The sequence below is a fragment of the Indicator indicator genome, chromosome Z, assembly GCF_027791375.1.
Source record: "Indicator indicator isolate 239-I01 chromosome Z, UM_Iind_1.1, whole genome shotgun sequence".
NCBI lineage: Eukaryota > Metazoa > Chordata > Aves > Piciformes > Indicatoridae > Indicator > Indicator indicator.
In genome coordinates this window covers 38,577,589-38,600,024 of record NC_072053.1, presented here as the reverse complement: position 1 = coordinate 38,600,024, position 22,436 = coordinate 38,577,589, and the positions used below count along the sequence as shown (strand labels likewise).

The following is a 22,436-nucleotide window of genomic DNA, read 5'->3' as shown; positions in this document are numbered from 1 at the left end:
AAATAATAAAAAAAGATGCTAAAGCCTGAACATGAGTGTGTCAGAATAGGACAGTAGCATTATGCTGTATATTGAGTGAGACATTACTGTAAAATCAAGCAGTGCTCAAATGTCAACATTTCTAAGAGTATTTATTTGTTTGGTTTTAGAATCAATGATGTCAAAGTATGTCCAAGAAAGCATTGTATAAAGTGACAAGGAAAATAATTTTTATATATATTTTTTTAATGTGTATATAAAAATATTTGGGAGAAATGTATATATTATATACTATATTTTATATTTATATATTTGTACTTTTAAATATATATATATATAAAGTTATTTGAGAGAAAGTCAAGTGATTTGAAAACACAACAGAAGTTATCTTTTACATATCATGTTAATGTAGCAGAAAAAGACAAAAGAAAATACTCTGTTTGGATGATGAAGCAAAACACATTTACATAGGAGAAAAATTAAGGTTTTTAATGCCAGATAGTATCAGGGTATACTTGGAAGCTGGGCTGCCTGTCACTGACTTTTAAAATAATGACTAGATAATTTTCTGTGGATGGATCAGATCTCAGACAAATGTTTGCCAGAAGAAGGACTTCTGTCTTTGTTACACTGGTGATCAGCTCTGATAATCAGAGCAGGTCTTTTCACAGTGAAAACAAATTTCTTAAAACACTTGTCCACTGAATGTCTGCTATTAGCACTATTCACTCAGGCATTACCAACCTGTTCATACAATGCAAGAGTCTAAATGTATTTCATAATGCAGGTTATTGTCAAATTCCAGACAGGGCTCAGCAGTGCATGATGCATCCAGCAGGACTTTGCATACTTTACATGCAAGCTTTGCACACGTACATTTTACATAAATACATGTAATTGTAATTTTTCAGGATGGTTGCCTGGTACATGGAACACCAGCTTTACATATACGGAGTTGAACAGAACATTTTTGAGATCTATTTTAGAATTATAGCACTGCTTTTGATTTTTATTGGTGTGCTTTACCTTTCACTGTAAATACTTTGTTTCTTGCTTTAGACAATTATCCTTACAAAAAGCTGAAGTAAACAACTAAACATAGATATGGAGGCTCCAAGGAATACATCTTAAAAGGGACAGAGAGGAAAAAAAAGCACAGAGAGGAAATTTTCTTTGTCAGCTATACTTAACGATTTCCATTTGTATTTAAAAAAAAAAAGGGGGGTTTTAACTATGATTTTTATATTGCAGGTTAGGAAAACATTACACAATTAATTCTCTGTAATACTTTTAAAAATTCTGGTTTAATCCAGAGTATGTTTAAGAGTGTTAAGCAGCTTCAGAATGCCACATGCATGCCATGTACTTAGTGAATAATTGTAATGGAAGTGCTACAGGATAATTTAGAAACTACAAAGAGTTCCAATTCAAAATACAACTACTATTTACCTGACCTTTTCCCCCCACAGGTAATCATGTGTTTTCCTGAATACTTTTAGTGAAATGTAGTTATGAGAAAAGGGTGTGTGTTATGTGTTGTTGGAAAGAGTATTTTCGTATTCCTTGTATCTTAAGCATCAGAGAATCCTAAATCTTCACAAATCTTCGGGGTTTAGAGTAAACATTCATTAGGTATAGTATAAAGGTGGTTTTTTCTAATAATACAGGCATGTAGTTTCCGTGTTTTGCGAGAAAAACCTTCTCTGCAATACACAACTATATATACCTTTGTGCATATGAAAGAGTAATTTAGGGCTGTGGAAGGGACAGAGAAATTCAACCTCTCATTTCTGCCTCCAAGATATGATCAGCAATGCAGGAGTCTTCAGAAAAAAAAAATTAAATTTGTAAGACAATACCAATTCTGCTCATTTTTGCCCAGGTAAATTCAATGTTAATTTTGCAGTCACATGAACACTTATTTACACTTGTTTGGCTTTTGGTTGGTTGGTTGGTTGGTTGGTTGGGGTTTTGTTTGAATGGTGTTTTTTGGGAGGTTTTTTTGGTTGGTTTTGGTTGGTTGGTTGGGGTTTTGTTTGTGTGGTGTTTTTTGGGAGGGTTTTTTTGTTGGTTTTGGTTGGTTGGTTGGGGTTTTGTTTGTGTGGTGTTTTTTGGGAGGGTTTTTTTGTTGGTTTTGGTTGGTTGGGGTTTTGTTTGTGTGGTGTTTTTTGGGAGGGTTTTTTTTTTTGTTGGATTTGGTTGGTTGGGGTTTTGTTTGTGTGGTGTTTTTGGGGAGGGTTTTTTTGTTGGTTTTGGTTGGTTGGGGTTTTGTTTGTGTGGTGCGTTTTGTTTGTGTGGTGTTTTTGGGAGGGTTTTTTTTGGTTGGTTTTGGTTGGTTGGGGTTTTGTTTGTGTGGTGTTTTTTGGGAGGTTTTTTGGTTGTTTGGTTGCTTAGTTGCTTTTTATTTCTGTGTGCTTGAAGATTCAAAGTTTAGTAAGTTATGGAATAAATAAAACAGAGGGTCTGCTTTAGGACATTTTTATTAAACTGAGTTTTACCCTATGAAATTGAAGTTTGTTGGAGATACTGCAGTTTATTTCATACTTACATACAGATTAGGTACTGTCATTAGAATGGATTCTTGTCTTTTTATGAACTTAATAAGAAATAATAACTTGTTTACATAAGATGGGGTCACTAGAATATTTCTTTGGTATTTTAAAATAGCTCCTTTTGGATTATTTTGTTTTTCAGAAGCCATTTGTTGTATCAGTCTTTTAGCTTTTTTGGGGGTTATACTTTCTTTACTTAAAAAAAACCCAAACGTGGTATTTTTATCCAGACAGTTGTGAGAGATATGTGTCTAAGTTATTTTCATTTGTCCTGGAGTGTTTTCTAATAGTAATTTACTAAAAATAAAAACGTCTTTATGCTTGTAACAATGTTTTGCTTGCATGCTAAACCTTCATAAGCATAAAAAAACACGATATGCACAAGCACAAATTGCTTGATATCAAACCTGGATAACCTGAAAAGCACTGTAGGTTTGCTTAGGATAAAGGGATGAGATATAAATAAAAACTTAATGGGTTTTGGAATTTTCTGAAATTAACATGTGTGAAAGATAAAATTGCAATTATGGTATACTGGGCTGAGGTTAGTCCCCTTTCTCAAGATTTAATTTCATAAATTTAATTTTAATATTGCTATTTTATAGGTAATGTGTATTCCCTCCTATACATTGTGTTTTCCTGAGCAACATTCAGTCTATATATTTCCTTCTGTTGCTAAAACTAAGTGAAAACTGTTAGGGAGTGCTGGCATAGAAATTGAGCCTCCCCCTGTTTGGGTGGGGAGGCTGCAACTCTTTTTTTCTGTATTTTCTTCCTGTACTTTGTTCTTCGAAGTCACAAGTCTCTCTTGCATTATCCAAAAAAACCTGAAGTGCTTAAAATTAAGTTATGAAAATTTTATATCCTGGGGTTTTTTTAGCATGTTACAGAGTTGTAAGGCAGGCATGCTAATTATGTCAATGTTTTCCTACCCGTGCTTTTGCAAACATACATGCACTGCATAATATATTTAGAGAAATCTGTGTTATTCTAACATCAGTGAAAAATGGCCTGTTTCTTTTCAAGTGAGTTTTTCAGTTTTGTGTTAGCATTAGAAATGTTTGACATGACTGTTACTGCATTATTATTTTTGCAAGCATAAAAGAACTGCAAGCCAAGTGCAGCAGGTGCTTTAGATGTTTCACAATGGACTGTGCAGCACCTGAAAGCAATGAAAATAATTGACTGATAGAATTTTTAAAGCCAATTAATTTTAACTAATATTAATAAATATTCAATTTAAATAAATGTAGATAAAAATGCTGGTGTCAAATAGAACTGAAGGGTTTTGCTTTCTCTTACTACAAAATATACTATGCGAGCCTGATAGGTGGAGTACTGCTTTTCTGCTTATATAAATGGGGATTTCTCTGCAGATGCAGAGAACAAGAGGACTTGATTAGGTGTAGTAGCAGTACTATGCCCATAGGGATTAAATCCTACTTTTTGTGTTACCTCGTACATTTACTCATGCCAGAAACATAAAGAAATGTTTCAAAAATCATTTCACTTCTTATATCACCATCACCATCAGCAAGGCAGGGCAGATTGACGTTTCCCTGCACACTTTTCTGTTGCTCTGTTTTTTGGGTTGGTACTAAGAGATGCCTGTGTTCATCTCAGCTGCTAATATCCAAAGAAGCCCAGAAAGGTAGCTAATGCAGGACGGTGACTCTTTTGCTTTCTCTGTGCTATTGGGCAAATTAGCTGGAGCTGTGTTTCCCAGACAGGATGGTTAGTTCTGCACTCTGAGCTGACCAGTGTCTTTGGGTCTATCTGTAAAATGGAAGTAGAGCATAGTTTTCTAGTTCAGCCACGTACAGGGAGGATAAATACATTCTTATGGTCCAAATGGTTCAAACCCTGAAGCAACACCCACAGTGAGAAGCCAAGCTCTCCTCGTCACTAGAGAGGCAACCAGCCGTAGCGGGCTGGAGGTCACTGCAAGCCCTTTCACCCTCCTGTTGAGTGTTTGCCGTTACAATTTACCATGTGTGCTTTCCTTCCAAATAATTTCTTTCTCTTTTCTAGTTTGAGGGTTGCAAGAAAGCCTTTTCCAGACTAGAAAATCTCAAGATTCACTTAAGGAGCCATACGGGTGAAAAGCCCTACCTTTGCCAGCACCCAGGCTGCCAGAAAGCATTCAGCAACTCCAGCGACCGTGCCAAGCATCAGAGGACACACTTGGACACTGTAAGGAAGATGAAGTCCTATTGCAGTCTCCTGTGCATTAGACATATGCTCCTTTCCTCCAACTTGGTGGCAGCAGCTAGACCATAACCTTAGAGATAGAAGGGAGAAGGGTCTGATGAGGCTGTTTAAGCTGTTTCTGAAGTGATGTGGTAATGTAACCATGGATACAGATGGGCCAAAGTAGTGTCACAGCTCCATGGGCTTTGCTGAGTATGGAGGCAGTAAGTTTCTCCCAGTTTGGTAATCTTCAGGGAATGTAAGTTACTGTGCAGAGACAGAAACCATCTGTGATAACTGCTATTCTCTGAAAAAAAAAAAAAAATTAGTTAGACTTCAGTCTGGGACATGTACCAGAAAGGCAAGAGGATAAGACTAATTTTGTAAATCTAAAAGTCTTCATGCTGACAAATTGTTACTTGTGAATTTGAGTGACAGCTGAGATTTGTTTAAACCCTTCTGTTTCATAACAAAAGATTGTGGTTTGTCAGAGTACAAGCAGTTTCCAAAGGGCAGAACTCCAAAAGAAAACAAGAACCATGCTAGTTTAATTAAAGAGCTGTCAGAAAACTTCAATTGTACTTTTCAAAGAGTCAGTAGTTTGGATGGCAAGTTAATAATTTGTACAAGGTGGTTTTGGAAATGCTTTGTTAAACTAAAATGGATAAATGGGAAAACAGGTAATTTTGGCAAATTGTTGGACCTAATGTTCATTTAATACTCTGTATTGTGGACCTAGAACTCTTCAGGTAAGACAGAGAGGTTAGAACAGGCAGAAGGAGATATTTATAGAGCTTTATAATTATTTGGTGAATCAGATTTATTTATTTATTTATTTATTAGAATTTCTTCTAAGAAAACTCTAAAAGTATTATAGGAGTGGCATCTTTCTAAATTGATGCATTACTAGACAGTGTGAGCTGGAGGAGTTTGTCTTGTACCTCGCATTAAACTGTGCATTTTTGTGTGTTGTATTTTTGAAACATGAGTATTCGATGCTTGCTTTGGTTTTTGCTTGCTCTCTTTGTAATGTAGTAAACTAACAGATTTTCTTGTTTTCTTTTTCTGAAGCAGATTCTTCTATAATCCTAACCAGTCTAATTGGGCCTTTACTGCAGTTTCTTTACCTGATTCACTAAAGAATGTAATTTCTGATTAAGTCAAAGATTGCTCTGAGGGTGGAAGAATTGTGAGTATAACTAGCAATATTCGTTGTACTGATTAGGAAAGAAACAAGGTGCCGATGAAAGGTTCCATAATGAAAGCATTCATTTGGTTTGCCTTCCAGATTGCAAGGCTTGCTTTCCTTCTTTCCCTTTCCAATTAATTACCAAGCATTCTGCCTGTAATAATGTACAGCATCTGTGTTCTGTAGTAATGTGGTTTGCAGCATCTCAAGGCTTGTAAATGTTTCTCTTGAGTTAAAATAACCTGTGATTTAGCAATTGCTTTAACCTTTTTCTTTTTGACTTAGAAACCTTATGCGTGTCAGATTCCTGGATGTACTAAACGATACACAGATCCAAGTTCCCTGAGAAAGCATGTGAAAGCCCATTCTTCCAAAGACCAGCAAGTCAGGAAGAAGGTAAATTTTCTACTCTACTGACTGATGTAAAGCTTATGTGGACAAGTCAGTGTTATAATATTAGGTATTCCAATGCATCTTCAAGTACCTGTGCTGATTTCAGGCTGTTGATTAGAAAAACCATTAATCAGAAGGAACAGATATGTGCCATTTATAGATGATAAAGTGATCTTTGACTTAATGAGGCTGCCTAAATTTATGCTTTTATTTTCTGATATGAGGATTAATCACTAAACAAACATAAAGAGGCAAAGCCAAAATAATTTTTGAAAGCAGACATTTTTTATTTGAAAATTCTGCCACATGGTAGATACATAGTAATACAACATCCAGCTTTCATGGCCAGTGTCAAATGGAGGACAGATGGACATTATGTGAGATTCAGCTGTAAATTATACTTCTATATGGCAAACAATTGCAAATACCAAAACACTTCACAATGCTGTTTCACTCTGGATGTGAAGTGCAGGAGTCAACTGTTTATGTGTGTAAGCATGTCTTTGAAGAGCTGAGCTGCGACCTAACAGAAGGATTTTTTTTTCCCTGAGAATTTTTCATCATGTATCCTGTTAATTACTAGCACTCATTTCATGACATTGTTTAGATCATCAAGGATAAAAATCTAAGCTTTCATTTTAAAGGAAACCAGTCCTGATAAAAGGGTAACATGCACAACCTGTTGCAGGGGTGGTAAACTTTTGAGATGTCACACCTTTGTCAAAGAAGTTATAGACTAGAAGTTTTAAAATTAAACACACTGCTGTTCGTAGAGTGTAGCAACAAAATTGCTTCATACAGCATAGTGAGCACTAAATGACAGCCTCTTAAGCCACAGTATTTAGACCAGTAGGCCAAGGCTAATTGTATGAAGTGCAACAAGGCCAAGTGCCAGGTCCTCCATCTGGGTCACAACAATCCCCTAGTAAGATAGGGACTTGTGGGTGTGTGGTTGGAAAGTTGCAACTCAGAGAGGGACCTGGGGGTGTTGGTTGATAGTCGACTGAACATGAGTCAGCAGTGTGCCCAGGTGGCCAAGAAAGCCAATAGCATCCTGGCTTGTATTAGAAACACTGTGGCCAGCAGGAACAGGGAGGTGATCATCCCCCTGTACTTGCTCTGGTGAGGCCACATCTTGAATACTGTTGTTCATTGATGGGCCCCTCACTGCAAGAGAGGCATTGAGGTGCTGGAGCATGTCCAGAGAAGGGCAGTGAGGCTTAGTGAAGGGCCAGGAGCACATGATCTACAAGAAGTGTATGAAGGAGCTGGGGTTGTTTAATCTGGAGAAGAGGAGGCTGCAGAGAGACCTCATCACTCTCTACAATTACCTGAAGGGAGGTTGGAGCAAGGAGGGAGACAGCGTCTTTTCCCTGATGTCAAATGACAGGACTAGAGGAAATGGTCTCAAGCTGCACCGGGGGAGGTTCAGGCTGGATATTAGGAAATATTTCTTCACAGAGAGGGTTATCAAACAGTGGAATGGACTGCCCCAGGGCATTGGTGTAGTCTCTGGAGGTGTTTAAGCATCATGTGGACCTGGTTCTTAGGGACATGGTTTAGTGTTGATCCTTCAGTGCTGGGTTGGGGGTTGGACTGGATGATCTTTGAGGCCTCTTCCTACTGGATGTTTTCTGTAATTATGTGATTTTGTATACAAATTCAAAGAGTAAGTTTTGATTCAGTGGTTCATGGAAGCAGGACATGGCAACAGAGACCTGCATGTCAGCCTCTGAGGAACTGGACTGTAGCATTCGTGAGGAGTTGTCTTTAAACTTATGAGTGCCCAATCCTGTATCAGAGACAAAGTAACTGAGCTTTCATTTTCAGCTTAGAAAGGAGTGCTTTGCCTCCCTTGCTCCTGTGCATGCTGCCCAAAGGCAGGACTGCTGAAGGATCTTTGTGAGCCCTGTCCTGCACGTCCCAGGAAAGCAAGTCAGCCACCCAGACAGTGTGTTTTACAAGCATGTAAAGTCAATGCTGATTAAGGCACTTCATTCTGAGAAATTTGTGTGTGCTGCCTCAACTAAAACTGGCATAATGAACATGAATGCAGTTGTTAAACAACCACATTGTAACGTTACTGTCCTTGGAGGTGAAATCATGTATTACCTCCTCCTCCTCCATTTTGTCGGATTGCAACACTGCAAGGGATTTTCCTTCCTTGATTTCATTCAGTATTACATTTTGCTCATTTTCCATTCCATTCTTGGTGCCAGTTTAAACTTGGCCCTTTTTACTCCTTGATTACCCTTACCCTGGGCACATTCTAGACTTAAAATTGCTTATTTCTTCATCTCTCTTTGATAAGGCTTTATTATGCTCATTGGTCACCTGAGATACATGGATATATGAAATGGCAAATAAGCCAAACCTCTGCAAAGAGAAAAGAAAAACTATGTCATCTATCCAGCCAGATACATAAGGCATGGACAGAGTTTGCAATGTACAATGTTTACAAGGTACAACAAAGTTACTGAACCTCTGAGCACTTGGAATTGCTAGCTAGCATCATGCTTTAGTATTTTGAATATTTTCTGGCACTAATAATAATAAAAAGTAAGAAACAATAAACCTTTTAATGCATAATTGAGGTTATTTATGGCTTTAATTAAAAAATAAATATGATTTATTGTCAAAGAAAGTCCTTACAAAAATGTGAATTCGTGAAAAATAACCATAAAAATTCCAAGATGAAAAAGGCACAGTGAAGCAATAACTTCCAGCCCTAGGGATCTATTCTGTTGAAAAGAATGAAACCCTTTGCTGTCACACCACATTAGTCATGGATTCATTTAATATATTGTGCCTGACTGCTTTTAATCCTGCTTTTAACCTCCCCCTACACACCAAGTGACAATATTGTGGTGTCTTAAGTTGTTGGCTCTCCAAGACTGTACCTGCAAACGTGCCTTTGATGTTGTGTAGACTTAAAATAGCAGGATGAAAAACATAACAGCAGAATCCCCTACTTGAGGTGCTTTACAGTACAGAGGCTCTTCAGCCCAGATTTTCTAGATTTGTCTTCAAAGCTTTGACCCTTTCTTTGTCCCTCTAAGACAGGGCCAGATTATGCAGTCTGATACAGGTAAATTTCCATCTCTGAATAATTTTAAGAAACTTTTGCTGCTGGCTGGTTTTTTGTTTGGTTTGGGTTTTTTTTGTTTTGTTTTGTTTTTTGTTGTTTGTTTTGTGTGTGTGTGTGTGTGGTTTTTGTTTGGTTGGTTTTGGTTTTGGCTTACCATGTTAGGCAAAAATATCTTTTCTGGAAAAGTTGTAAGGCAGCCACCATTCTCTTTCTCCTCCCACTCCTAGACTTGTGCAAATACATTTAACTGGAAGTCTCTCCAGGTAATGGGATGAAATCCTATTACCTGAAGACCAAGAAGATACCACTACAAATACATTTAATGCAAGCAATTTAGTGGATAGTGCTTTAAAATTTCATCTACTTTAAAAAGGAAAGCAAACTAAGAAAGAGAGCCATGTCTACTTTATTAACCATTTTGTAATTGTAAAATATTCATGAATATGAGGGCAAACATGTACAAAAATACTGTGCAGCTGCCTGGAAACAAAGGCTGCAAATATCTAGGAAAAGATTTTAGGAATAATCTCTCTACATCATAATATTCAGTCTGTATTTTTCAAATCTTTTGGAGAGATAAAAAGCAGTCCTTCCTGTTGTATTTTATAAAGTGAAAATCACTGACCATGCCTGGATTTTATCTCTCTGTGGGGAAGATGGATGGAACTCCCTTCTAAGCAGGCAAGTCAGTGACAGAAAGCTACAGAGCACCCAAAATGGGACCATAAAGTGACTCTGAGAGAAATGCTGGTGTACAATATACCCCTGAAATACAATTACTTTTAAATTCTGTCCTCTTAGTCATCTTGTTGAACATTTACCGTGTGGTTTAATTAACTTTTAGAGTGCAAGTGCCGCTGTGAATGGAATGGACTCTTCACAGGCTTTGTATAGATCTCATAATGAGCTTGTTCAAATGATGGTTTTAAAGTTTTCTCTTAAAAAAAAATGCATTTTCAAACAGGTAAGAGATAATTTTGAATAAGGACAAAAGATAGCATTGATTTCTTACAGCTGTTTGGCGAGGACAAGGTCAGTACACCGGTTCAACATTTACCCATCTACCTTACTATCTGAACAATGCACAGGCTATACTTTTAGATACCATTTAAATTTTATCCATAATTACATCAGTGAACAACTGTTCTAGTATGTAATAGTTCTGTAAGCCAGCATGTCCTGCCAAAAAAAAAAAATTTAAAAAAATTTTTGAAAGATTGTTTCCACTTAAGTAGAGGAAAGTGTATTAGATAAAGGTACAACTGATTCACTCCATCTTTGTGGAGAAGAGGAAAAGATAATTTGAGCAGTTCAGATAAACAAGACTGGCTAAAGGGAGTGTAAAAGTCTTCATCTGTGCCTTGGACTGAAACACAATTTAAATCAGTTTTTGGTTCTTTGGCAGTTCCAGCAGTGCCTAGACCATATCTTTGGTCTTGTTGTGTAAATTAGTTATGGGTCAGGTACACTATACTGTCAAAATTTGAAATACTGAAAGCTTACCTGACAGTTGCCTCTGAAACTGTCTTCTGGAAACCTGTGTCATCTTAGCTCAGTCATATGGATCTTGAGGAAACCATGTGTGGATTCACCTGACCAGATAGCTTAACACCTCAACTGATGCATGCCATAGTAAGTGATACTCCTAGATCTCCACTAGATTTTTCAATACTTAAGCCTGGGGTGCTTAGTTTTAACTGTATTTTCCTCCTTATGTATTTATTTAATTTCTAGTTAGTCTTAGCCTAACACAGCAGTTGTGTTGTGTGTATTTACCAGAAAGCAAGCATCATGGAGGCACAGTTTTGGGAAAGGTGTTCTGAGGGACATTTCTGAAAGTTGTCTACACTTGGTGAAGGTTTTTTTGAATTGTAGTGTATAAGGTACATCTATCAAATCACTAAGGAATGAAGGAGGCAGTGAGACCTCAGGAGATAAGGGATACATGCACAGACTTCCATCTTGGTTCATTTCTGCCTAATAATCTTCCTTTTTGACCCAGATTGGTCAATTGCAAAACGGTACTTGAGCAATGACATTTGGGGAGTTGTCAAAACATTCTCGCAGTGAAGATGAACTCTTCCAAGATTTCTCTGTGTTATATGGTTGGAAGATCTTTCAGCTATTAACATGCTGAGGAGGAATAAAGAACAGACAATCAGATTCTTTGTAATCCTGCTGCTATTTCTGTGTGGTTTCTCCCATGTTGCATTTCTTGCTCATTCAAAAATCAATCAGCTATCAATGGCTGGAAGTTTTCAGAATAGTTTTTCTGATTGCAACGAAGAAAAATGGTGCTAGACTGCACTGCTGAGATGAAGCAGGCTATATGACACCTCAGACATACCCACTCCTGATTTGGACTGTAGTAGAGCAGAGCAGACCACACTAGGTATGGAGCATCTTGGAATTAATGAAACACAGATATAGATCACTGGGGCAAAGCGATTCCTGGAATTGCCTTGCAGGGTGGCCTGTGCTGACCCAGACCAGGATTTCCATCTGAAATAAAGGCCCTTTACAGAAGCCATCTTGCACAGCCAGTAAGGATCATGCAGATATTGCTCTTCTCCCACTGTGCCACTGCCATACTAGCCAAAGGGGGATATTAAATCTCCACCTTTAGAGATTTTGTCTTACTTGTACACGGCCCCACACTTCTTGATCGTTTGTTATTTAAACTGTTTTACAATGGAAGCGAGATTTTAAACTGTGATTGCATACTGATTTCACTATACAATCAATGAGGCTACCAGTTTGTTTAAAGGAAGTTTTATACCAGCATTTAGATTTAGTGGAGAACATGAACAGGAAAAAAATAGTGATTTTCTTAGTCTAGTATCTTTGGTTTATTTAATTTTGCAACACTTATTTCCAGTTTTTCTTTTAATTTCCTTTCATTTCTTAGAATTTGAACTAGGCTTTTTTGTTAGTCGAGGAGCACAATGCTTAATGTGTTTCTTACAGGAAATAAATTTTCTTTTTTTTTTTTTTTCCCTATCTCAGAATGCTTGACTGATGAGGAAAGAAGGAGCCAAATAGGGTTAGAGCATTACATCCCTGGTATTTCAGCAGGATAACTAAACTACTTACCAGTGACATTGTTCACTATGTAGTTCCTATTCATCTGGAGAAACTGCTCTGTTTGTGAACACCTGCGTCACTGGGAGTGAGCAGACAGATCTTGCAGTATGAGTCCAAATTGCCTCTGAGTCTTTCAGGTTTCACTTGATCTTATTCAAATTCTTAGCTCAGATTTCACTGTTAGAACTGCAAAAGGGAGAGAATAGATTGAAAGGGAAGCAAATCTATTTTATTCCTTTGAGAGCAGCTGAACACGAGGTTATTTTTGCTCATTTATTTTCTGTGGAATCCCTTTAAAAGATGTCACTAGTGCAAAAAGAAGTGCATTCCGGGGCCGGAGGTCAGTGAGCAGTGACCATGGCAACTAAGAAACTATTCTGCAAAAAAATGCAGTGAAGAGTAAGTGTTTTAATCCCCAACTTTAATCCCTTTCCTTCCTGTTTTCAAAATTAAATATAAATCAGGCACCATGGGGTGCAGCAATTTTTCCTGAAAGGAATGTTGACAAAAAGGGATTAGGAATTGGCAGCAGTGTTCAAGGAATTTAATCATAGAATTTGTTTGAAAACTGGAGACTACAAATGACCTGTGCATTTGAGAGTGGTCAGGGAGAAATGGGAAAACAGTGTCTTAAAGCCATGGAGGAATGACTGTAGCTGACCCCACCAACCCCCACCTCACAGCAGCAGCAATGTGCACTTGGTGGAATACACAAGGCATGCCTCAGAAGGAAGCTCCAGAACAGGAAACATGCTTCCCTAGTGGTGCATATAGAGCTCAGCACTCCAGCAAGGAAGAAACATCAAAACTTCTCTAAGGTGTTTATGGTGCTCTGGCAGCTGTGGCATTTGTTATAACCAGGAGATTGTTGGTTCACTCTGGTGTTAATATTTGCTATTTCACATTGTGGTTTCTCCCTGCACTTGTTTTTTACCCTGAGCTTTCACTCCTGTTAGCTTCAGCAGTGTGATGTGTTGAAAAGTACACCAGAAGGAATAAGTCACCCTCATTACATGTACACATGACAAAAAAAATCCAGATTGTTTTGAAACCCTGTAAACAGTTGTCAGTGCATGCCCATAGCACTTTGTATTCTTCAGGTTAATTTTTTGGAAACAAACAATATCATTTTCTCTATTTGCATGCTGTTATTTCTCTGACATTGCAAAGGCACATAAATGGGCTTGAGAAGACCCTTCTTTCTTTAAGAGCCTGACTCTGTCCCTTGGAAGGCAGTTATAAGGGTTCTAGGAAGGCTGGACATTATTCTAGAGGGAAATCTTAAAGGTGCAGGAGCAGGCTGTCCACATGTGCCAAAAGACAAGCCATCAGTAAAAAAGGCTGGCCTGGATAAACAGAAAGATTGGCTGGAACTCAGGGGAAAAAGCAGAATTTTGGGCCTTGTAATGGGTTAACACAATGGTTAACCTGCCTGCTCCCCCAGCACAGAAGTGAGGGAAAAGTAACACACAAAAATTTGGGTTGAGGTAAATAGATAAGATAAAATAAGAGTTTACTGAATAAATGAGATACCATAAATCCACGACTACCGTAGCTAATAAGCTAATTAATCTAATAATACAATGCATGATTAACTTAGCTTAGCCTATTTGCAGAAGAAGCACAGTTAAATACAGGGGAGAAAAACAGCATAAAGAAAACCAGTGTGCTACCTCACTCCTACTCATCTCGCCACCATCCATGTGGACAAGAGCCAGCACCCAAAATAAACCACAGAACCCAAAAGCAGCAACTAGAACAGGAAGCCTCTGAACTTCAAGCTCCATAATACTTTGCTCCAGCCAGCAGTTTCATGTTGAAGCTGTCATGAGACGGGATGTGAGTGATCCAGATGAGGTGAACGAGTGTATTCTCACTAAGTTTGCAGAGGACACCAAGCTGTGGATACTGTTGTTCTGCTTGAGGGTAGGAAGGCTCTACAGAGAGATCTGGACAGGCTGGATCCATGGGCCAAGGACAGTTGTATGAGATTCATCAAGGACAAGTGCTTTCTTCTGCGCTTGGGTCACAACAACTCCATGTAAGTCTTCAGGGCTGGAGAAGAGTGGCTGGAAGCTGTTCAGTGGAAAAGGACATGGGGATGTTGATCAACAGCCTTCTGAACATGAGCCATCAGCATGCCCAGGAGGCCAGGAAGGCCAACAGCTTCCTGTCCTGTATATGGAACAGTGTGGCCAGTAGGACCAGGGAAGTAATTGTCCTCCTCTACTCAGCACTGCTGAGGTCGCACCTTGAGTACTGTGTTTGGTTTTGGGCCCCTCACTACAAGAAAGATATTGAGGTGCTGGAGTGGGTCTAAGGAAGGGCAACAAAGCTGAAGAAGAGTCTCAAAAACAGGTCTTATGAGGAGCAGCTGAGGGAACTGGTGGTGTTCAGTTTGTAGAAAAGGAAAGGGAGACCTTATTTCTCTCTAGAACTACCTGAAAGGTTGTAGTGAGGTCTCTTGTCCCTAGTGATAGAAAAAGAGGTAGTGCCAAGGGAGATTTAGATTGGACATGAGGAAAACTTCCTTCACCAACAAACTTGTCAGGCACTGAAACAGGCTGCCCACAGAAGTGGTGGAGTCACCATCCTTGGAGGTGTTTTAAAAATGTGTAGCTGTGACATTTAGGTGCATAATTTGGTGATGAAGAATTGGATGAATGGGTACTTGTTTATTTTCCATATTTTTCCACTCATGATGTAAAAATAGGCAAACCAAATGTATTTTCAGAAAAGAAAACTAAATAATTCTGCCATACTGTGGCAGCTGCCATTCTGAAAACACCTACAATCTGTGAATCTGTTTGTGAAGAACAGAACAAAACATCATACAAGTGCCAAAAGAAACATCTTGCAAAAGCTGGACCTTCAGACATGCTGGACTTGCTTTTATAGGGAACTGTTTTTAGTACTTTATATAGGGAAATATTTTTAGCTTGTGCACAGGGCTGAATTCTATCGGTTAAGTAGGTTAATGTGCAAGATAAGATAGATATATATATATAATATATATATATATAATATATAATATAGATAATCAGCTACTTCAGGCAACAGACACAGACTCTTCTGACATTCTGGCAATGGTGTAATAGAGTCTGACAATCCTGTGATAAAGGCTGTTCTATCAGCTCTGGTATTCTGGAATTCTGTTGTGAAGCAGCAACAGGGTTCATGCATCATTCATCACAAATGGCCCCTAAAACAGGGACTTGATACACTACAAGTGGTTTCTTACACCAACTATATCCCCACATAAGTCTGGCACAAAGTAGGGATATTTTCCTGTCACTTGAAGACTCAGCTTTGTGCTTAGGTTGCTGTTTACATGAAAATCAGCCACAAGCCTTTTAGAACTGCAATAAAAAGGATGAAATAGGGTGGTTCGTAGTTATGATGGAGATATCATTTTTTGCAAGACAATGTGCATGTTTTCAGATTCAATACAATCTGATGCAAGTCAGAGAGAGAGAGAAAACGTGTACATGCGTGTGCACATGTCTGTATGGGTGCCTTGCAGTTGTGACTACAGTGTGAAAGGAATGAAAGCAAAATTTGTGCAAATGTGAACATCTCCAAGACAATAGATGTCACAACAAGGAGCATCCTTAGAAGCCTTCTGTGTTAAAACACATAACTTCTAAATACATAGAGCAAGAAGCATCTTTCAATAGAACTTTCAATAGAACTATGACCAAAGAAGCCTTTTCTGTTTATTTCAGAAAATGCCCACTTACAATACGTCTCACTCAAACTGTACTTCTTTAAAGCAGGATTCTCAGCTTGATTTTTTTGTTCAGTTTCCTTTCAGATTTGTCCCAGCTGCAATATTCTTCTGTAAAATGGTGTTCTTGGTGTTCTACCAAACTCTTCCTCATATTAGAATAGTAACAATCAAATGAAAACTCTCTGATTGTATAAAATAAATGTAGAATTCATTTCAGTGTCATTAGTCTTAATACAACAGTGTTTTCCTCTCATGGTATTGCTTCAAAATAATGTTGAATTTTAATGCAAGAGGCTGAAAAACATTTTGGGCATATTCTCCCGATTTACACTAGGTCTCAAAGATGAATGACATTTTTGTGTTTGAAAACACATATTTGTAGTAAAACTTTGAGAGAGCAGAAGTAGTTGTTTCTTGTATAGAACCTAATATGTGTAGCTAGGCTAGTTTAGCTTGATTTTTATTGCTTTCTGGCCAAACATTTAATTGAAACAAAATGTAAGAGCGGGTGAGGATAGCCTGCACACATACCTGAAAGCTGTGATAGACAGTTAACAAAATAATGAATGCTATGGCTCTGAAGAAATCCTGTCAAGATGACTCCCTGGAAACAAAGGTTACTGAGTAATCATCTCCTGTTTGCATTGTTTCTTTTCCCCAGGATGTCTGTAGCCTCCAGAGGCAAGAATTAAGACACTTAGAAGGCAAAAATTATTATTGTCTGTTGTCAAAAATGTTTAGTATCTTGCAAGGAAGCACTGGGCCACAAGGCTCATATGTGTGGATGTAGGGACAACTGAGCAAGCAAACCTGTAATATGAGTAAACACTGTCACATAGGATGGCTTCATATTGAACTGGGAATTTTCTAGTGGTCCTTTCTGTATACTATCAAAGTGGTGATGCTAACAGGACAAAATTTTACTCTGACTGTGCAAGCAATTATTAAATTCTAGCTACTCCTTTAGAAAAACTAGTACAACGTTGAGCTGTCTGTAAACAAGCCAGGTTTCTCTCTCTCAATGCCAACTTAACTTACAGACAATAAAAATTATCAGGAGACTATTGGCTTGTTCTGTACTTGATGAGTAGCATGTAGTAAACAATACACAGAATATGTGAATAACAGTACTCCTCACTTAGCTATTACAGTCAGTGTAAAATAATTATTCTCAATGGAACCTAGCAGTATTTGGGGTTTTTTGCTGGGTTTGGACATGACAGACACTTCGAGTTAAAGGACTTGGGGGTACGAGTGGGTGAGAAGCTAGACATGAGCTAACAATGCAGACTTGCACCCCAGAAGGCAAATCACATCATGGGCTGCATCAAACGAAGCATGGCCAGCAGGTCAGAAGTACTCTACTAGGTGAACAACATGCATACAGTCCAATGAGCCTATTTTTATGAAAGCAAGATTTAAAATGCTATGATTTGATGATGTAACTGGCATGTTTGAATGACTGAAGGAGTCTGAACATTGCTGAAGAATTACTAGAGTTAATCTGAGTACTTATAGGCAACTTTTGTAGTTACCGAGATGTTATTTTGTCTTGTTTGGAAACAAAATAATAATGCCTGAGAAATGTTAAACTACTTATTTTCTAAGTGTATGCATAAATATACATTTACATTTTCCTAGGTGGTGTCTAGTTTCTGTGGTGCAGGAACAATGCTGAAGAAACTAGCTGGGTTGTACAGAGACATGCAGATCACACATAAACCGCACATTAGTCAGAGAAATAAAAAAATAATTATCTTTTCTTTTGAGGAAACATTTTCTCTGGAGTGATGTCAGGGATTGAATCAACAGCACATCTCTGATCTTGGGCTCAAATATAATGAAACTTAACATTGAAGAATGTAGAATTTTACTCACTTCTAAATAGTTCTGCTTGTATAATTTAATCATGGGTAATTATTTAATTATATGTAAAATGTACAGGAGTAGGATGTTCATGCATTGTTCTGAAAGCTGCTACATGTTAGTTGATTGTCCTGAGGTAAAACAACTGCAAATCTTGACTGACAGTGATTTGTTTTGAGTATTATAAAAAAAGACCACATTGTGATAATGAGAATGTCCCAGATTTCCAAATACAAAACTGAGCAAGTCTGCCACACAACCGAGCTATTAAAATTGCAAATCTATTATTAAGAACAATTATATCGTACAGAAAACTTATAAGTAAGCTGAACAGTTGGTAGTTAACTACCACCACAGACAGAGATAAATTTAGACTACATTAGAGCACACACAAAATCTCTGTGCTCAGCATGGCAAAATTGTCAAAATACTGATTTCATCATTTGGCAAAGTAACTTTCTAACCTTATACTTCTCAAAAATAAATTATCAAGTTTTCAGTCCCAATGTGATGGTACTGGTGCTCAGTGGAGTATCGTGAGGAAAGCAAAGTGATCATGGGGAAGGCAAAGTATTGCAGCGGGCATGCTTGGGGGGATTGTGCAGGGATATGATTTAAACAAAAGTCAAAAAGTGTCAGCTGTCTTTTACAACTGGTAGGCTGGCAAAGAAATGTATTGCCTTTAGAACAAATCAAGAAATGGGTGGCAGCAGTTGGATCTAGTCCATTACTATTTCACCTTCATAACTTTTTTAACTGAAGATCAGATCTTACGGGTGCAACGAATCGTTAGTTTGTTTGCTTGTTTTTAAGATAATCTGTCTTTTCATTGCCTGTTCTATGGTCCTTCACATACTAATGAAAAACTACAACTCAGGTTTCCCTGCTCCTGATAAAATGCAAAACATTGGTTGCAGTTAAAACTTTTTATCAAAAACGTCCTATGAAATATACAAAAATATTCGACTGACACAGAGCAATATTTAACGCTGAGTGTCTTTGAAGGAAAAAACAATCAGAGATATTTGAGCCAGAATCTAGTTTTTGGCAGTGTGTTTTCTTCCAAAAAGGCCACAGCTTATGCTGACCCTGCTAATGGTGCAGAGGAGAGACCTGGAAAAACATTGCACAGAGGATGATCTTAAGATGGCAGAGGAAGGAGGACCCAGCAACTAAAGCACAGTTACTTTCTCTCTCAAGAAAAAGTAGTAATGGCTTGAAATGGAGTTTTGCAGAAGGTGTATCTAGTTAGGGAAGCAGGTGTGAGTCAATGGCTGCTAAAGGAAGCTTGCCCATTTCTGATTCTGCTCTGCCAAGCAGTAGAGGAGAGGTCCTCTACCCCTTGCTTTCTACCCTTTCCAATGGTGCAACAGTAACTGCTCTTGAAGAGTAACTTGGGTACATACAGTAAAGAACAGTAAACTTAATCCCAGCACCTGTTATCTGGTGAGGGTTTGTAGAAGGCCTATGGCATTATTTTTAGTGGAAATTTGAATTAGCAGAAAAATTATGTCAGCACAGGTTTGTCACCTCAGGGACAGATTGTTCATCCAGTTTCATCCAAAGGAAAACTCTGCTTTTTGTAGAGTTTAGAGATGGCAAAGTAAGCTTTATGACAAATAAACAGATTTACTGTTGATGGATCAGGTACTAGACAACTGGCCATGTATGCAGCTGGGATGAGTGGCAGTGATGAAGCACTCACTTTCAGATCAGCTCAGCCCATATTGTGAAACAAATGCAGTCCTAGTCACTCTGACAACATAGTCCTAAGAAAAATACCAGTCCATGTAACATGATACTACTTCCATCTCGGCATTGTGTATGATACCATGCCTGACTTACAGAATCATAGAATCAGTCAGGGTTGGAGGGGACCACAAGGATCATCCAGTTCCAACCCCCCTGCCATGGGCAGGGACACCTCACACTACATCAGGCTGGCCAGAGCCTCATCCAGCCTGGCCTTAAACACCTCCAGGGATGGGGCCTCAACCACCTCCCTGGACAACCCATTCCAGGCTCTCACCACTCTCATGGTGAAGAACTTCTTCCTCACGTCCAGTCTGAATCTCCCCACTTCCAGCTTTGTTCCATTCCCCCTAGTCCTATCACTACCTGATATCCTAAAAAGTCCCTCCCCAGCTTTCTTGTAGGCCCCCTTCAGATACTGGAAGGCCACAAGAAGGTCACCTCAGAGCCTTCTCTTCTCCAGACTGAACAGCCCCAACTCTTTCAGTCTGTCCTCATAGGAGAGGTGCTCCAGCCCTCTGATCATCCTGGTGGCCCTTCTCTGGACACCTTCCAGCATGTCCATATCCCTCTTGTAATAGGGGCTCCAGAACTGGATGCAGTACTCCAGATGGGGTCTCACCAGAGCTGAGTAGAGGGGGAGAATCACCTCCCTAGACCTGCTGGCCACACTTCTCTTGATGCAGCCCAGGATCTGGTTGGCTTTCTGGGCTGACTTCTCACTTGCACTCTGTTATTTCACTGCCATAAGCATCTTTGCTTTTATAGTTCTTCAGTGAGCCAGTTTGGGGCTCTAAATGAGCAGGAAAGTATTTGTCATTTTTATAGTGGCCCTCTGCTGATGTAAGAGATATCAGACATCTGATAAATCTCCATTCTCCATGAGTCAGGACACTCTTGTGCCATGTATGACAAGGAAACACGTGTAAATCCATCTGTCCAAGGACCTGTTTTTACGAGTAGCCCTTGTCCTGGATAGACTGTTGTTAAGCATCTGGAAGAGTTTATTTCCTCAGATTCAAAACAACCCTGCTATAATGAAAGGATATTTACCAGGATGTAAAAGAGAAGAATCCTGCTTGTGCACACTAACCCGTCAGTATTTCTTCATTATGATTTTTCAGTATCTTCAGGATTTCTGCAATTTGTTACTTAATCTTTTTTTTGTCCATGTTGTAACCATTTCTCCTTTTTTTATCTCATGTTTTAGTTGCGATCCTGCTCAGAGCTTGGCCAGGACATCCTGAATGACTGCCTGGCAGTTCAGCCCCTCCAGCCAGCCCCATCTCCGCATGATGCTGCAGATAACACCATGGCACACTCCCCAGGGCCTGCTCATGACATTTACCCAGGTACAGAAAAAACAACAACAAAAACAAAAAAGCAGAAAAGCAGCCTGCAAGATTACTGCTCACTTAAGAGTGGGGATGATTTTGCAAAGATGTACTCTGAAATCCATTATCTATCTTACAAGGATAGAGTCTGCAAAATAGTATAAAACCATAATTTTGCATGTGTTTGGAAGGGAGGCAGATTAAATGTGTTTTATCCATGAACAGACCTACTGCAACAAAACCCAGTATTTTCCCTCCATAAGCATTTGAATTCTGCTGGTAATTCACTTCTGCCATTCTTTGTAGACATCTTACATTCATTAAGCTTCATTTTAAATCAAAATAGTATTTTTCCTCTTCCTTATTCATGGATCACATGTCAGTTTTCGAACAGATCTGCATTAATTAACTTAAATAGTGCATTATGAGCTCTCATGTTACGGCTATAAATATGCCAGTAAACACATCTATGGTATAAATGTGATAATCCTATTTTATTGTTTAAGTTAAGTAACTGAGATTTTTGTGTTAAAATACCTAACTCTGTCATATCCAGCTAAATGTACAATTGTTACCCACATTTTAGCTAAATTTGAAACATTTGGTAAGTTGTGGGTGATAATACATCTCAATGCTCAAGACCATGATAGGCAGGATGTTAACATTTTTATTAGGTTATTTTATTAGTTGTAAAGACATCTGCTTTTAGCTTTAGGGCAGAATGCATTACATTTTCTAGCAAGTCAACTTTTTTATAGAGAACCAGATGCAGGAAGTGAGAGACTTGGCTGTAAGTTATGTGCAGAAAATGATACATGAAGTAGCCACTTCAATAAATGTTTGTATTTTAGTGAGAGGCTTGTTCAACCTGCCAGTTCTATGACATGTTTTTGTTAAGGCTGTTGTGAGCTCTTCACTAGATTATGGTGGTGTGGGTTTATATGTAAAAAAACAGGACACAGAAAGCTGTGATTGAATGTATCCTCATTTTAAAAATACTTGGTATTACTTGTATGTTGTTAACTCTTAAATGCCTTAGTCTGAGTTTGGCATCTCTTATTTGAAACCTAAAGGCAATTTTGGATTTTAAATCTGATTTTGGCCAGGGAACCTCTACCGACATGGCATTGGTTACAGTTGTTTATTTTATATTGGACTTTGAAAGGGAGTTGGATAACCAGAAATGTTGAGATTAAAAAAATATTGACTTGTATTACCCAGTGAGAGAAAATAAAAGACTCAGCTTTTGGTTTTCCTTTTAAGTCCCTAGATAGGATGG

General features: G+C 38.4%; 1 protein-coding gene across 1 annotated transcript in view; it reads left to right on the top strand.

Moving 5' to 3' along the window:
* GLIS3 (GLIS family zinc finger 3) overlaps positions 1-22,436 on the top strand; it is a 174,613-nt gene that overhangs the window by 125,457 nt on the left and 26,720 nt on the right. Inside the window, exons 4-6 of the mRNA XM_054398070.1 lie at positions 4,563-4,724; positions 6,196-6,306; positions 21,034-21,175. Coding sequence (XP_054254045.1) covers positions 4,563-4,724; positions 6,196-6,306; positions 21,034-21,175 — 415 coding nt within the window. The remainder of the gene's footprint in view (positions 1-4,562; positions 4,725-6,195; positions 6,307-21,033; positions 21,176-22,436) is intronic.